At 45.5% G+C, this 16,688-nt stretch overlaps 1 protein-coding gene across 1 annotated transcript in view; it reads right to left on the bottom strand.

The window, feature by feature from the left end:
* Window positions 1-16,688, bottom strand: part of CIB4 (calcium and integrin binding family member 4) — a 44,426-nt gene that overhangs the window by 9,031 nt on the left and 18,707 nt on the right. The window contains exon 4 of the mRNA XM_049784496.1: window positions 1,841-1,982. Coding sequence (XP_049640453.1) covers window positions 1,841-1,982 — 142 coding nt within the window. The remainder of the gene's footprint in view (window positions 1-1,840; window positions 1,983-16,688) is intronic.

A 16,688-nucleotide genomic window follows, 5' to 3' on the forward strand; every position in this document is an offset into this window, starting at 1 on the left:
TCACTGCCCCCCAGTCTGACCTTTTTGAAAGGGAAGGCAGTTCTCTTGAAGGATCACAATTTTGCTCCAGTGCCTTAAAGCCTAAAGAGATCCTGCTGCTCTTTTCTAACTCCCTGAAAGGTTTAGCTCAGGAAACCACGGGCTGCAGAAGCAGGTGTGTTTTGGGACAACTGCAAAGCCTTCACTTATCCATCCCTGACTAGCAGCCCCACTCCTAACTTAGGCCTCAAGGCCATGTTTTGTGTGAGGCTTCCTCCTGCCTGCATCTAATTGGACAAGGCAGTCACTTGACCCAGGGGCTGCTCTCTCATTGGATAACTCATACACTCACCAATGAAATGAGAAGAAAGAGATTTCTGAGGATGATCAATCGGAGAGAAGCCAGAAGGCTATGTGGAGGCTGTGGTAGTCCTCTTGGGCCCGCAGGCACAGAGACCAACTCAGATCCACAGAAAGAGAAGGCTCAGAGGAGAGGGTTGAGAGTAAAAGAGAGAAGGACCGACTCCACCCCTGACCTTTGACCAGCCAAATCCCAGCCCTCAGAAAGCTTGGTTGAGTTCTGCTACTGTACTTCTTATGGTGGGCTCGTCCAGTGACCCCTAACTCTATCTGTTCTTCTTGGTGACCAAGCAGCAGTGCAATCCACACCTTCTTTACTGTGATGGGAACAGTGATTCATTTCTAGCCGATAGAATTTAACAACAAGGATGAGCTGTCACTTCTGCTTTCATCTTCTCTCCAGCAGACCATTCCAGGAGGCCCTTCCTGGCCATCTATGGAGAAGCAAGTGGCCTGTTGGTGATCCACATGGGCAAGCACATCAGGAAGCCCCTATGGAAAGCCAGCAAGATGTCAGGCTCACATGTGAGAATGTGAGCGCATCTGAGTGAGTTTGTCAAAGGATTCTTCCTGGCAAGATCAGAACCTTCAAGTGTATCCTCGTGAAAACCAAAGAAGGGGATCAATTAAGTTGTACTTGGAGTCCTAATCCCCAAGATCTGTGAAGCCATCTACAGTCCCAACCTGGGGCTGGAGAGAACAACAGTAGGTAAGGAACTTATTTACTTGCATGCAACTGATTCTGTATTTCTATCTCTGGCACCATCGCTATAGTTCCCTGAGTCCCACCAGGAGTGCTCCTTGAGCACAGAGCCAGCAGTAATCCCTGAGTACTGCTGGGTGTGGTCCTGAACCAAAATTTCATCAAACTAGTGGCAATTTAGTACATAACAATGGAGGATGGAGGCACTGTGGCTCCTGCCCAAGGTCTGTTCCTTGCGACCTGAAACCTCTTGGCTTGGACACAAGCACCATCTTGGATTGGCATCCTCCACCCAGCAGGGCTGGTAGCAACCAGTGGCAACTTATGGGCTGGGATCCCTTGAGTACACTGGAAGCTTCATGAACCTCCAGGAAATACTTGAGAAGAAGGAAGAAGATAAGTGGAGAGTTGAAGGTGACAAATCCATCAAACTCAGGCTCTTTCCCTGGTCCTGACTTTCCTTGGTGCTGAGGGTTGGTCCATCCAGCATGGCCCTCAAGTCAGAGGCCGGATGTATGGATGGTCTGTGAAACAGAATCAACTCCCTGATACATGCCACCTGCTTTCCTCTGTCTCTGTGCACCACACCATTGTCTCCATTTGCCTTCACAGCAATGATGAGTCTCCATCAACCAGAATCAAGCCCTTCCTGATTCTGCCCCCCCCCCAATCTGTGGCAGTTGAGAAGCATGACACAAACCCATCTCAAGCCAAGCCATCCCCAACAACTGCCATCTCACTATGGCTTGGATGTGGGTGGATTCCAGTGTGGGGCCAACCTTCTCTCCCAGCACCTACCATAGATGCGAAAGGCATACTCGATCTTCAGGCTGGGGCAGGCCTGCTCACTGAACACAGACGCCATGCCCAGCACATCCTCAAAGGAGAACAGGCCATTGTGGGAGAAAACCTTGCAGATACGGTCTCTGAAAGGGTTGACCTGTGGATGAAGAGAGGAGGAGTAAGGAGGGAAAGAATCCATCAATGCCAGGTGCCTGCCTCTTTCTTTCCAAAGCTGTGTCTTGGATTTCAGGTGAAAAGATGAACAAAATTGAGTCTATTTTATTGGACTCAGTAATAGGGTGATGAGTTGGGGACTCTGAAGAAAGCACATTCACCACCTTCTCTCTGCTTGCATCTCCTCCTGTATTGGCCTGGCAAAGAATCATTGGGGGTGTTATTATTTTTATGGCTCCCCATTTTTCTCTATGACTAAAACTTGGAAAATAACTCCCCAAAGTGCAAAGAATAGAATAAGAACACGAAGAGTGGGATAAAAACCGGATGTAATGCATATCTGCAGCGACCCACCCTCCCATATTGAGGGGAAGACAGATCTGGATTTAAGCACTGGTTCTGCAATTCGGTAGCGAATGACTTTAGACACATTCTAAAATCACACATGGACATGTATGTGGTTCAGGACAATCCAAATTGCCTTGCTGTTACCGGTTTCTCAAAACAATCCTGCTTCTCCATCCTCCCCACTCACCCCAAAATGTATGTTAACAGCTTCCATGGCTGCATCTGTGGGCAAGGTTCTGAATCACCAGCCCTTACTAAGTGGTTTTAAGAGTTCTTTGCCAAAATTTAAATCTGTTAATTCTTACAATTAGATAGATAAACTGCTAGCAAACTACCATTGAAGAGAATGCTTATAATGCAAAAGCAAAGAAACAGGAAATGCTTTAGAAGATAACTTCCTCTACTGGAGGAATTTTAACAGGCAATCAGGAAGCAGAGTCCCCCAGGGAATGAAACACCAATTTCCCCTTCTCTGGGGGGTTCCCTAAGGGCTTTGCTAATAGTGATTTGGGAAGGAGATAACTGTCAGAATTGCACCCACACTTCTTTAGATCCATGTCATGTGATTGCTATCTGCCTGGTCTCTTATGAAGAAGGGGGTAGTTGGTTGCTGGTGGTGACAAGAATTATTTGTGAAACACAACATGATGAGTGCAGACAATGTGGGGAGAGGCAGTGAGTATTTGTGTTTTACTTTGTTTTGTTGGGGGGCCATTTCTGGATATGCCCAGGGGTCATTTCTGGCAGGGCTCAGGGGACCATATAGTTATTGAACATGTTGAACATGTTAATTCCAATAACAATATGGGTGCCAGGGACTAACCTGGATTACATGAGGTATAAGGCAAGTGTCTTACCCACAGCACTCTGAGTGCAAGAGGAAGTGGAAATATTGTTGAAGAGGTAAAGAAAGACAAAGCAGGACATTACGATTTGCTACAAAAGTCAGGGGCAAAATGGCCCTGGGCCTTACAGTATTGCCTTAAAACATCATTTGATGGGTGGAGGGATAACACAGTGGATAGAGTACTTGACTTGTATGTGGTATACTGGGGTTCAATTCCTGGCATCCCATATGGTGCCCTGAACACTGCCAGGGTTATAGTCCTGAGTGTAGAGTCATGAGTAACCCTGAACACCACTGAGCACTGCCCAATACATTTCCTAAACCAAACACCAACCAACCAAAGTGTCTGTCTGTCTATATGTATATATATATATATGTGTGTATATATTACTTATAAAATATAAAAATGTGAAAGACTTGTTCAGAACAATAGTACAAATTGGGTGCATGCTTGCACAAGGCTAGGTTCAATCTCTAGCACCCCAGTGGTCCTCCGAACACCACTAAGAGTGACTCCTGACTTCAGAGTCAGGAGTATGTCTTGAGCACTGTTGGGTGTAGCCCCAAAACAAAAAAAAATGATGGCAAATCTTTTGAATCTGTCACAGGATTTCTGGTTATCTCAACAGAGCGCTTCCAATAGCCATCAAACTAAAAGAGAATTCAAGGAGGTTTTTGTACAGAGATGGATTTATCCAATTTGCTGAGCTCCTGGTGATGGCCAGTTGGTGATTTACTTGCAGTCAGCCACCAAAACCAGACTCGAATTCTGACCACTCCTCTAGGCGACAGTGAGTCATCTTGACAAGTGAGAAAGCCTGTGCTTTTTCAGAGAAACCATGCTTTGAAGAAAAGAACTCAGAAAGGAAGTGCTTTGTTGTTGACAATATGGTCTCCCTTATAAAATCACGCCTGAAGCTACGACAGAGATGACTCGGATTGGTTTGAAAATCATCCAGATGAAGAGTGACCTGGCTTCTGAGTCCATTTGCTGAAAATACACAATGGCAACGCTTTCCAATTAGCTTCAGAGAGTCACTGATTGACAGAAGGGAAGATGGACATTTACTTCTTAATTTCAACAAAAAGCCTATAATTGGTAGATGGGGCTGAAAATGAGTCTCTTAATTTAATACACACAGCTGATGGTTCCTTTTTCTTCTTTGCATCAGCTCTAACAGCTGTTAAAAATAAACCCACTTGAACCAGACCTTCTGACTGACTTCATCTTCAAGTGTTAACGCAGGCAGGCCCGACCGCATCGTCTGCTCTTTACCGACCACCGTTATGAACTGTCAGAAATGCAATGAAGACATGCGGCCATGTAATATAAAGAGAAATGGGCTTTTAAATATTTTATGTAGGCTTAAGCTCTAAGGGTTTTTCACTTTTTGTGTGTATTTTGCAATACGGTAGGATTGGAATCAAGGCGCACGGTTTGTAAATGAATATATGAGCATTCCAGGCATATGAACCATTTTCTCATTGTGAGGAGTACCTGATGCAAAAGGGCTGGGGTGGCTGAGGGAGGTTGATTCCTCATTCACAGATGTGGGTGTGAAGCCTGGGGGGAGAATAGAGTGTGCCCAGGAGGAACCAGCAAGTAGGGAGCAGGCCCAGCCTTGGACCAGATATCCTGGGTCTGCCTGCCCCCTTCCCACTCAGGTGCCCTGTGTCAAAGGACAGCCCCAACCCCGGAGCCATTAAAATATACAAATGAGGGCCAGAGAGATAACCCTAGGGATAGGCCTGTACTTTGCATGTGGCCAACCCTAGTTGGATCTCTGGCACCATAGAGTTCCCTGGGCATTGTCAGGTGTGTTGTTGGAGGTTGTCAGCACTGCCAGGTGTAACCCAGATTCACCTGCCCAGCTGCCCATAGCAGGGCTTTGAGATGACATTGGACTACAGACCCAGTTGAATGAGAATCACCCAAAGGGGGTCTTGTGTCTTCTGGGCAGAACTTAGGAGAATCATTAAATAAAATAATCAGAAAGTGGAACCCTCTTAAAAGTCTACCTGATTGGAAAGAGAAATGGGTCTTATTTGATACAAAGGACACCAGACAGACCCTAGACCCAAGAGTGAGGAGCGGCCTGGAACTCTGCCAGCTCCATGTCTGGTCCTTGGTGACAGTCACTATAAGCACAAGGGGTCCTTGAGGAGGAGGGGACGAGTCATCAGGCATGGGAATAGAGGATCAGAGAGACAGGGCAGAGGTCAGTGTAGAGGTTGGGCCATGGGGCACTATGTGGGCATAGAATCTGACCTTTCTGCTCCAGCATGAGCAGCAGCCCTCCACCGGGGTCCCCTACCTCACAACTTCCTGTTAAGCAGAACCAAGTTCTGCTATGACTAGTGTCCTTGGAACATGGGCAGCTATGTGCAGAGGGATCAGAGGGGCTATTTCCCTGCTCTGTGCCCAAGATAAGTGCCTGCCAGACTGCTGCCCTCTTGCCCAGTCCCACTGCCAGGCAGATGAAACCAAAGGCAGTAGCCAGAGAGCTGAGCCTGCTCTGGCCCCCCCTGTGGCCTATCTTCCAGACTTTGGTGGTGTCTTTTAACAACCTGCAGTCTTTGCCAAGGCCTTTTGGGACCCATCCAGAGAGTTACAGTCTGCATTAAATTTCACAGTCATTTAGAAGGGTCCTTTGAGGGGGAAGAAGGTGACAATTGAGAACAGCGCTTTCCAGTCAGGAATAGCTGTTATCCTGGAAGGAAGGCACTGGAACAGAAGCTGGTAAACATGTCAGCATGGACGTTTACACAGGTAACTCCAAGGGTAGCCTTACCAGGCCCGATTCTGCTTATGCACTGTGAAGCTAAGCAACCGAAAGGAGGTGAAAAGAAGCCCCAGATGTCATGGACTTTGTGGGGATGGGACAGAGTGGGAGCACGGAAATGCTACTGTTGACTAAAAAGATTGCTGTCCCTGTCAAAAAATGAAAGAACGAGAATGAGTTAAAAAAAAAGAGAGAGGAAAAAAAGATCTCAGTTATTGAACAAGAGATTTGATTTGAAGAAAGTCAGAGGGAAAATATTTGGACTGGGCTTAAAAATATCTCCTCTCCATTTCTCGGGCGAGTGCAGTCAAAAAGAGCTTTTTACAGTTGCTGGAAAAAATTCGCACCAAAATACACGAGCGATTCATACTGACATCATGAGTGTGCTTTGATTTTAAAGATTTTTCTCTCTCTCTCTTTCTCTCTCTCTCTCTCTCTCTCTCTCTCTCTCTCTCTCTCTCTCTCTGCTCTCTTCCCTTCCCTCCCTCTCTTTAAGATCAAATAGTATTTTACTTTAAAATAGTCATTACTAATTCAACTTTTGTCCCTTTTAACATTTATTCCTGAATAAGGTTCTGTTTTGGGCTCATTTTGTCTGCTCCCATCTCTTCCTTACTAAGATGTTAGGATGGATGTTTACATTTGTAAATGTTTGAACAGATGTGAAATGCCTGTCCAGGAATAGAGCAGCTAGAGGTGTCTATGGGGGTGGGTTAGGTAAGAACCAGCCCTTCCTAGATCTTGAACAAAGACCTGAGAGCTCTGAAGAAATTCTCACTGAAGAAGTACTGCTTGAAAGGTCTCCACCAAACAAAAAATTGTTGAGAGTCCTGGATGCAGGCAGGCAAGAGTTAAGATTCAATTTCATTAATAGCATCCTACAGGGACTGGGAATGGTGTGTGTGTGTGTGTGTGTGTGTCTGAGAGAGAGAGAGAGAGAGAGAGAGAGAGAGAGAGAGACAGAGACAGAGACAGAGACAGAGACAGAGACAAAGAGACAGAGAGACCCTGAGTTCAATCCTCAGCACTACAAAACCAAACCAGACCAAATCGGAGATCTTCCTTCAGATATTACCATATTTGTTGTTGGGAAAACTCAATATTCTCAAGACAGTAACTCTTCCCCAGACGATCTGCAGAGTTTAGGACATTCTAGTTTTAGTCTTTTAGTTGTTGTTTTGGAAATCAATTGATTGATTGATTTTAATTCCATGCAAATGCAGAGGGCCAAGAATAGCAAGGTTATCCAAAAAAGAGAAACAAATGTAAGGTTTTCATGCAACTGTATCTATGTGAAACATTTTTTTTTATCAATTCTGGGTGTGTGGTACTAAATAATGGCCATGTAGAAATTCTAGAAACACACACACACATATATTAGGGGCATGGTTTATGACCAAGATGATATTGTAAGGGGCTAAGGATATAAGGAAACAAAGACTTTTATGGCCCCTGGTCAGCCCTAAGTGCTACTTTCCCTGTAAGGGTGAAGATGTAGGTTACCAGAAGCCCTCCCCTTATAACTGCTGTAGAATGACAGTTTATCCTCAGGGTATATAAAGCCACCCTCTACCCAGTGAAGTGCTGAGGGGACTTGGAGACTGCTGCCACCACCCCTGTAGGATTGCTCCTGCTGAATGGTAGCTGCCCAATTGATGGAGAAACTATTTAACAAACTCCCAACACCTGCTGTCTTATGCTGACCCTCTTCTACTGGTCCGGACCAAACAGTAACATAAGGGGCAAGAGGGTCTTTCCAGTATGTGGTATTAGATTTAGAGCAGCAGCATCCAAGTGGGGAAAAATGAGTCTCAATTCCAACTTCACACTACACATGACAATCAATTCCAGACTGGCCGCAAATTTCAAGTTGACCACTAATAAGAAAACTTCTAGGAATAAGCATAAGCGGGCATCTTCATAACCATGGGTCAAAGATTCATTAGCAATGTACAAAGAACAATATGGAAAAACCAAGAGTGACAGGCATTTTATAAATTGGACTATTAAAATTATACATTTGTGGGATAGTACAGTGGTTAAGGTGCTTGAGTTATCCTGTATGGTCCCCTGGGCACCAATAGGAGTGATTGCTGAATTTAGATAAAGGAATAACCCCTGAGTGTAAGAATCCACTCACTGCAATCCATCCCCAGGAGAACAGGTCTAGAGCAGGGTTGCCACACAAAATAAGTCAAGCCAAGCATAAGTGTAAAAAGCATGTGTGTGTGTGTGTGTGTGTGTGTGTGTGTGTGTGTGTGTGTGTGTGGTGGGGCTTCAGCTACCTGGTAGTAAGCCCACCAAAATTAACAACTTTTATTCCATGCAATCCACTCCAGGCTTGGGGAAAGTCCAGTAACATACTAAGTACCTATTTGTAGCTAAGGCCATCTAGGTGGGTTTTTACATTGCAAACACATTGGGTGAAAGGCAGAGGGAACAAGTCTAGAAGTCTTTGTATTAAAATTAAATAAGGTGTGACCTAACACCTGAGTACTGCCAGATATGACCCCAAAACCAACCTCCCCAATTATACATTTGTTATTCAAAATTCTCAGTAAGGGTCCAGAGAGTAGCATGGAGGTAAGGCATTTGCCATGCATGCAGAAGGATGGTGGTTTGAATCCCGGCATCCCATATGATCCTTCGAGCCTGTCAGGAGTGATTTCTGAGTGTAGAGCCAGGAGTAACCCCTGAGTGCTGCTGGGTGTGACCCCAAAACCCAAAAAACAAACAAACAAACAAACAAAAACAAAATACATGTCTCAGTAAGAGAGAAAAGGCAAATAACACTTACCAATACAAATTTCAACAGTGACTCAATAAACACTGCAGGTCTAGACAATGGAATACTTCCCAGTCCTCCCAAGGAGCAAACTGTTCACTCACACAACTTGGTGATGCTTCAACTTATTTCACCAAGAAAAAGAAGCCAGGGGGCCAAAGAGATAGCACAGTGGTGTTTGCCTTGTAGGCAGCCGATCCAGGACCTAAGGTGGTTGGTTCGATTCCCGGTGTCCCATATGGTCCCCCGTGCTGGCCAGGAGCTATTTCTGAGCAGACAGCCAGGAGTAACCCCTGAGCATTGCCGGGTGTGGCCCAAAAACCAAAAAGAAAAGAAGAAGAAGTCAGGTCCTAAAGATGACAGTCTACAGAGGGGAGGTACCAGTTTGCATGGTACCCCGAAACTGGCACAATTCTAGCGACAGAAAATAGATTGGGGTTGACAGTTGTTGAAGAAACAGCCTCCAAAGAAGCATCACAGAGAAACAAATCAGGGTTCTTATTGATCTGTTTTTGATTTTGATTGAGATCATGCCTACCAATATCCCGCTGCCACAGTCCATCAGACCCTTGCAGCTTTCTCCAGCTCTTAAGGAGTAATCTGACAGTGCAGTACTTCTGTGGTATGTCTTAGTACTTTTGTTTGAACCCACAGAAACATAAACCACTAGGAGAGAATTTTACTGCATGCAAATGAAAACTTTAAAAACAGCAGGCTAGTGAATCCAGGATGAAATGCAGATCATGCAGATCGTAAAAATAACTATATTTCAAAAGGGTAGCACAATTTCATTGAAAGGAGTTGAGAAAAAGAAGCAGGCCAAGTGATGTTAAAGTCGGATTTTGATGGGATATTGTAAGTCTAAAGTCCAAGAGTTCATTCATCCATAAGTGAACTTTGTCCTCTCTCTGGCAAACACCTTTCTCACAGGGGCATCGCTTGGCAACTTGGAAACAACATAGATACTGGATGAAACAAACAAATCAAGAGCAGATAGAAATAGTATGTTTCTCAGCTCTCTCTTTCTCTCTCTCTCTCTCTCTCTCTCTCTCACACACACACATTTATAAATGAACAAGTGGAGGTTAGATGTAGTGTCTGATTAGAGATATCAATATGAACTTGTGGTTTTCAATATATAAGAAGACGAATACATAACTATACTGGTGTGTAATAAATAGATATTAAGACTTAAATTCTCAAGCTTATTGAGTTAGAGAGATAGTACAATGGGTTGGACATTTCCCTTGCAAGCGATCAACCCTGGTTCGATCCTCGGCATCTCATATCTCAAGGTTGCCAGGAGTGATTTCTTTGTGCAGAGCCAGGAATAATCCCTCAACACTGCCTGGTGTGGTCCAAGATTAAAAAAAAAACACATCTCAAACCTATGTATTTTTATCTCTGTTCACTAAATCATTTTACAATGTAGAAACCTGAAAATATATCATCTAAGTGAGAAAGACCGACATACCAGTATAGACCATATGGACATATAGGGAAGACAAATCTTCCCCAAGTCAGTCATCAGGATAAAAAGATTTTTGAAAAGACTACAAATCAATTTGACCTACTTGGTATTCCATTCCATACAGTGGTATCCACATTATCTTCCAGAACACTTAGAACAGTTTCACAACAGACAGTATTCTGGGTATAAAGCACTTCTCAAAAAATTTAGAAGATTAAAATCATACAAAAATAGACCCTCTGATCACAACAAGATTCAATTAGAAATCAACAACAAAGGATGCTTAAAATCCATAAAGAAATCACAAGGGAAATTAGAAAATCATTTGAACTAAGTGAAAATGGAACCACAACATAGCAAAATTTGCAGTGTTCCATGAGAGCAATGTGCGTTAGGTAATTACACACATTAAGTGTTTATTATAGAAGAGAAAGACAAGAAATGTTTAGTTAAATGAAAATTAAAGGTCTTTCCTTTGTTATGGTGGGAGAAAGGAAATAGAGAAGGGTCAGGAAGGGGAGGTTTATGGGATGGAGCTTCTAATTCTGTGCACCTGAGCTATTCATACCTGGGAAGTGGAAGCCTCTAAGGGCATGAAAAAATTACCATCAGGAATTTCCTAGTGACTTAGAAGCCACAGGAGGTTGGAGTATCTGGGCTGACCAGAGGCCAACTAGCAGGTTGCCCCTTTATGGAAGACTCCTCCATCCTCAGAAGTCCAAGATCTGATCCACCCTTAACTCTCGAGTCCTCTACCAAGAGGTGGCAGTGTTGAGCTGGAATCTATCACTCATTTCACACTCTCAAAGGGAGTGAGCGTCAACTGTGGGCAAGGTACATGTCTGCAACAGGGCAGGTCATATAGTTCTGCTATTTTATAAAAAGAGGAAACCAGGCTTGGAGAGATAGAATTCCTGGCATGGCACATGGTCCTCACAAGTGATCCCTGAGCACAGAGCTAGGAGTAAGCCCTAAGCACAGCTGGAGCTAGTTGTCGAAGAAGAGGGAGGAGGAAAAGGAGGAAGAGGAAAAGGAGGAGGCAGAGGAGGACAAGGAAGAGGAGAAAGAGAAGCTAAAACCTAGAGGAGAAATATTTAAACATTTATTTCAATGTATTGTCAATGTGTATTCTGGCTTCATGGGAATATATTTTTTAAAAAACTTAAAGTTGGGAAAGGAGCTGTAGAACAGTGAGTAGGATGTTTGCCTTGCATGCAGCCTACCTGGGTTTTATTCCATATTCCAGAGCCCATCAGGAGTGATTTCTGAGTGTAGAGCCAGGAGTAACCCCTGAGATGCCAGGTGTGGCCCAAAAATAAAAACAAAAACAAAAATCCGAAAGTATCTAAAAATGACATTTCTGGGGTTATATATGTGGCTCAAGAAATAAAGTATGTAAAATAAAAAAAGTAATGAATCCTAGCTTCAATTCCTGCCACCTCATGCCCATGTCACCTGCCCTAGTACCATGAAAGTTGGCCCCACCACCTCGATGACAACAAAATTGTCCTTTTGAAAAATGACTTTTCCTGCGCACTCAGAGGTCTGAGGGTGTCTGCACTCTCAGGCACGGAAGTGGTCCATGGGCTCCAAAGTGACACCATCACTAATTCTCCCCTGCACAGGACTGGATGGGGCACTTCCAGAAGAGGTTGGGAAAGACAGGTATCTGGATCCAGCTCAAACAAGATGAAATAACAAGAGCCATGGCTGAGTAAGCATTGCTGAAAGGGAAGCACCCCAGATGATGGGGTGGAGAAACCAGCCAGAAGACTGAGGAGAAACAGGAACAAATCCAGACCCTCGAGGCAGATTCCCCAAGAAGCCTATATTGGGAAGAGTCTGCAGTCCTGAGGACTAGAAAATAAGCTCACAAGCTGCCCCTCTTCCCTTCTTTACACCCTCAGTGCTGCTTGCATTTCCCTCGGTAGCTAAAGAGCTGGACGTTGGGGGGCAGGACCTGAACTAAAAAAATGAGACGTGCCTTTGAGTGAAATGCCCTTCTGTGGACCCAGCCCCAGGGGCATCCTTCATAGCAGCTCTTAATAGAACAAGGCATGGTCTCTGCGTTTTGGGTGACATCTCCCTGATACCCCCAGCAGCGGGGGCCCTTGTGGGAACTGTCTGCCGGTGACAGATGGGTTGGCAGCGAGGCCGCCAATGTGTCCCTCAGGTTGCTAATGGAACAAATAGAGAGGGAAGGCCGTAAAAATGTTCAATGTTATTAAACATCCCCTGCAGCACGTGGCCTGATTCTGGCTCAGAGCCACCAGGCCTGTCTCTTCCCAGATTCTAGCTCCACAGGGACCTGCCAATGTGCCCGGGAACCTTCCAGAAGGGTTTCCTGCCAGCACAGAGAAGCTTAGGAACTGTAGGCTTTGGTTTTCAGGGTGACCCAGAGGCTGGGCATTGTGCTGTGGGAAGAGAACAGGGAAATGAAGGTCTTGGAGGGCAAAGTTTTCCTTGGACAGCCACAAGCTTGCAACTGGTGAGGTTGCTATTCTCATCTTAATTTTCTTCTTTTTATGTAGCACTGAGACTTACAACCATGTTAATGAAAAATTTCAGGGCATTCAATGCTCTGCCGACATCAAACCCAAGTCCCCTGTCAGCATCCCTTCACCAGTGATCCAAGTTTCCCCACTTCTCCCCATGCACCCCCTTAGCAAACGTATTGTTTTCTAATTAACTGATAGTTTGAGTCAACTGCTTATAATAATATTGACTCTTCTGGATTTGCTGTACTTAATTACCTCAGCTCTAGACCACTAAATCTACCTGTTTTCCACCACAGCCAATGGTCTTTGCTGGGCTTTGACATTTCCCAAGTCTACCCTGGCAACTGTGCCATTTTTAACAGCCTGAGCTCAACCCTACCATGTTTTTGGACCCAGGGAATAAGATGGTGTTCCCTGGGCAACCAGAAAATGACACAAACAATGAGAGCTGAGAAGACCGCCAGGTGCACCATTTGCCCAGCTGGGAAACGGGTCACAACTGCTCTGGCTGCCTCACCAGACCACCACAGCATGTTGGCCAAACTAGAGACAGCCACTCCATGTCAGGTGTGGGGCCTGTGGGTACTGGTGGCCTGGATGGCCTAGGGGTGAGCTGCCAGCTGCAGACAGACTATGTGATCGCATGAGTCCTCCAGGGCCCTCAAAAAAGAAGACAAGGAAGGGAAGACAGGCCCTCCATCATCACAATCCAAATTCACATTTAGGTCCCTGAAAAGTGCACCCCAGGGGTGCTCTGTGACATGTCGCAGTCACTGATGGGTAGAGGGAACATCTGACACAACCCCCTCTCCAACTTATCCCAAGGCAACACTCCACTGAAGATTCCTGTTTTCCCTCACAGAATTTTTTTCCATAGGCACCCATCTCCTCTCTGTCTTCCCTGCCACCAGTTCTGTACCCTCAGCCCATGGCTGGCCAACCCTTTTTCTCCCTCTGCTTGGTCCTTCCTGGTCTCTCTGTGGAGCAGGCTCTGGCCAGAGGTCTTTGTAAAGTCAGCTCTTGAAGAGCTGGATACCCCACTCAGCCAGCCGCTGGCTGAGACTCTGGTGAGCTGGCGGGACCCCTCGACAGCCTGTCTTGGTCAAATTGTTATCTCTCTGCTCGCACCCTCACGCCTCCGATGCTTCCTGCCTCTGGTCAGGACCTCAGAGTTCAAATGCATTTTGTTTTTCTTTCCTTGTTCAGTCAGGATGTGGCAATTGCCAAGAGGCCATCACAAGACAAAGGCTGAGAGGCCAAAGTTTCCAGTGGTCAAGTTTCTGTGGAGAAGTCCCCCACACCCCACAACCCCCAAGAGCAGACTTAGCACTGGTGGGGAAGGGCAGGGAAGTAACTCCCCAGCTCTGAATTTAACTTCTAGAGCCAAGGTTCCTTCCACCCACCCAACTCTAGACCTCTCTTCTCCTTTCACCTTCTTCCTCTTCCTTCCTTCCATCCTTTATTTTCTTTCTCTCTTTCTCTTTCTCTCTCTCTCTTTCTTTCTTTCTTTCTTTCTCTTTCTTTCTTTTTCTTTCTTTCTTTCTTTCTTTCTTCTTTCTTTCTTTCTGTCTGTCTTTCTTCTTTCTTTCTCTTTTTCTCTTTCTTTCTCTTTCTCTCTTTCTGTCTTTCTTTCTTCTTTCTTTCTTTCTTTCTTCTTTCTGTCTTCCTTCTTTCTTTCTTTCTTCTTTTTCATTCTTTCTCTTTCTTTCTTTCTTTCTTTCTTTCTTTCCTTCCTTCCTTCCTTCCTTCCTTTTTTCTTTCTTTCTTTCTTTCTTTTTTTCTTTCTTTCTTTCTTTCTTTCTTTCTTTCTTTCTTTCTTTCTTCTTTTCTTTCTTCTTTCCTTCTTTCTTTCTAAAGTTGTAAAACCATTTATGTCACCGGAAAGGAAAATGTGATCCAATCAATGCTATAAATTTGCCAAAAACACCCAGGAATTGATCCTCTCAACCAGCTATGCCCAAAGCCAACCCTCATGGAAATCAGGAGGCAGGGGGACAGTCCCCCAACACTTCCTTTGTTCAGTAGCAGGCGGGAGCACAGAACTTGAATGGGAACAGATATAGGAGAATAGGAAATCTGGCAGGAGAGGAAAGGAAAAGGGGGTCTGAATGAATAAGGTAAGTTAAGATCCACCATTCCTGAGAGATTGAGCGAACAGGAGTGAGAATGTCCCAGAGTTGCAATACATGAAGGGCTTGTTCTAATTCACATGTGCAGCTAGGAATTCCAGCTCTTGTCTTGCACAAGGTCACACTTGGTGACCAGTCCAAATGCTTCAAACTCGACCCGGTGTTTGCAAGTGGGTCTGATGTCACCCTCATGCGATTCAGTAGCTGTTTTTCTTTCTCCTGTTGCCTTCATGCTGATGTTGGCCATGTGCAGCTCGTAGGGGTACGGGGGGCGATGGCTTCCTTAGCCGAAGTCTTGTCTCCAATGTGCGAGAAGCTGTGTTTCTGAACTATGTCACATTCTAGCACTTTCTGGCACTGCTCGAAGAGGGTGCTGGCCCCCTGTTCTATGCCCCCTCGACCCCCTCCCCCTGGGGATAGTTCTTCAGTGAATAGTTTCGCTCTTTGGACACAGCTGTTATGGGAAACAGCAGAGGCTCTCCTTGGGGTGCTGAAGATGCTGACAAAGCTGTTCCACCTCGTTTCTTTAGGAAAGGGATGTCACTATGCCCAGGTTTAACCTTCCCCGGCTTTTACTATTGGATGGAAATGATCAGGACAAAAAAGCTACCAACCTGGGAGGGGCTACCCCATGAGTGGGAAGATTCCTCTGGAGGCCTGGCTGGAGAGAGGGATTCTCAGCCCACAAACTGATGCACAAGTGGGGACCTTAGCTGGGAGAGATAATAGGGAAGAGGCCTTACCCTTCCAGAGACCCTTTCTTACACCCCAGCCTTTGACCTGGTCAAGTATCAGCAACTCTCAGGGTGGGTTGTAGACAAGAAGTTTTAGCTAAATGCCACAGAGAATCAGAAGATGTTCCCACTCTGTCCTTACAACCCTTCTAATTACCCCCAAAAAGACAAGAATAGAGGAAGAGAGAGAGAGAGAGAGAGAGAGAGAGAGAGAGAGAGAGAGAGAGAGAGAGAGAGAGAGAATACAGCAGGTTGGAACAGGTAGGAAACAGGTAGGTCAGCCTTGCATGTGGCTAACCCGGGTTCAATTCCCAGCATCCCATATGGTTCCCTGAGCACCGTCAGAAGTGATTCCTGAGTGCAGAGCCAGGAGTAACCCTTGAGCATGGCTGGGTGTGGCTCCAAAACAAAACAACAAGACCAGGATAGATCAGAGACTGGGAGGAAAGGTGGTTCATAGCTACCACATTTCCATTTGGGGGGAATTGCATCCAAGTGAAGAAGGAGCCCTCAGCCCTGCAGCAGCTCTGTTCTCTGTTCACACTATTTCAGGGTACAGGTACAGCATTATTGCGTGTGTGTGTGTGTGTGTGTGTGTGTGTGTGTGTGTGCGTGTGTGCGTGTGTGCGTGTGTGTGTATGTGTGTGTGTGTGTGTGTGTGTGTGTGTGTGTGTGTGTGTGTGGTGTTTCCTCACACCTGGCCTATGAAACCCAATACCCAGGAAAGCTGTCCAGCATCTGTTCTTCCCTTTACAGAGAACAGGGTGAGTGATGCATTGTGCTCAGGGGTCACTCCTGTTAGTGCTCAAGGACTGGGGAATTGAACTGGGGTTTGCTGTGTGCAGTTCCAGTCCCCATACGCATTATGTCTCTGACCCTGGTTCCTTTATTATTTTTTTTTTCCATTTAAAGCCACACCTAAATGGTGCTCAGAGCTTAGTCCTGGCTCTATACTCAGGGATTATTCTTGGCAGTGATCAGAGGACCAAAAGGGGTGGAGGAGATGGAACCCAGGCTGGCTACATGCATGGCAACCAACTTTCTCACTGGTGTACCTGGGTATCTCCGGAGAGGAGGTCGGGACAGCTTCCCCT

Source organism: Suncus etruscus, chromosome 12, assembly GCF_024139225.1.
Source record: "Suncus etruscus isolate mSunEtr1 chromosome 12, mSunEtr1.pri.cur, whole genome shotgun sequence".
NCBI classification, from domain to species: Eukaryota; Metazoa; Chordata; class Mammalia; order Eulipotyphla; family Soricidae; genus Suncus; species Suncus etruscus.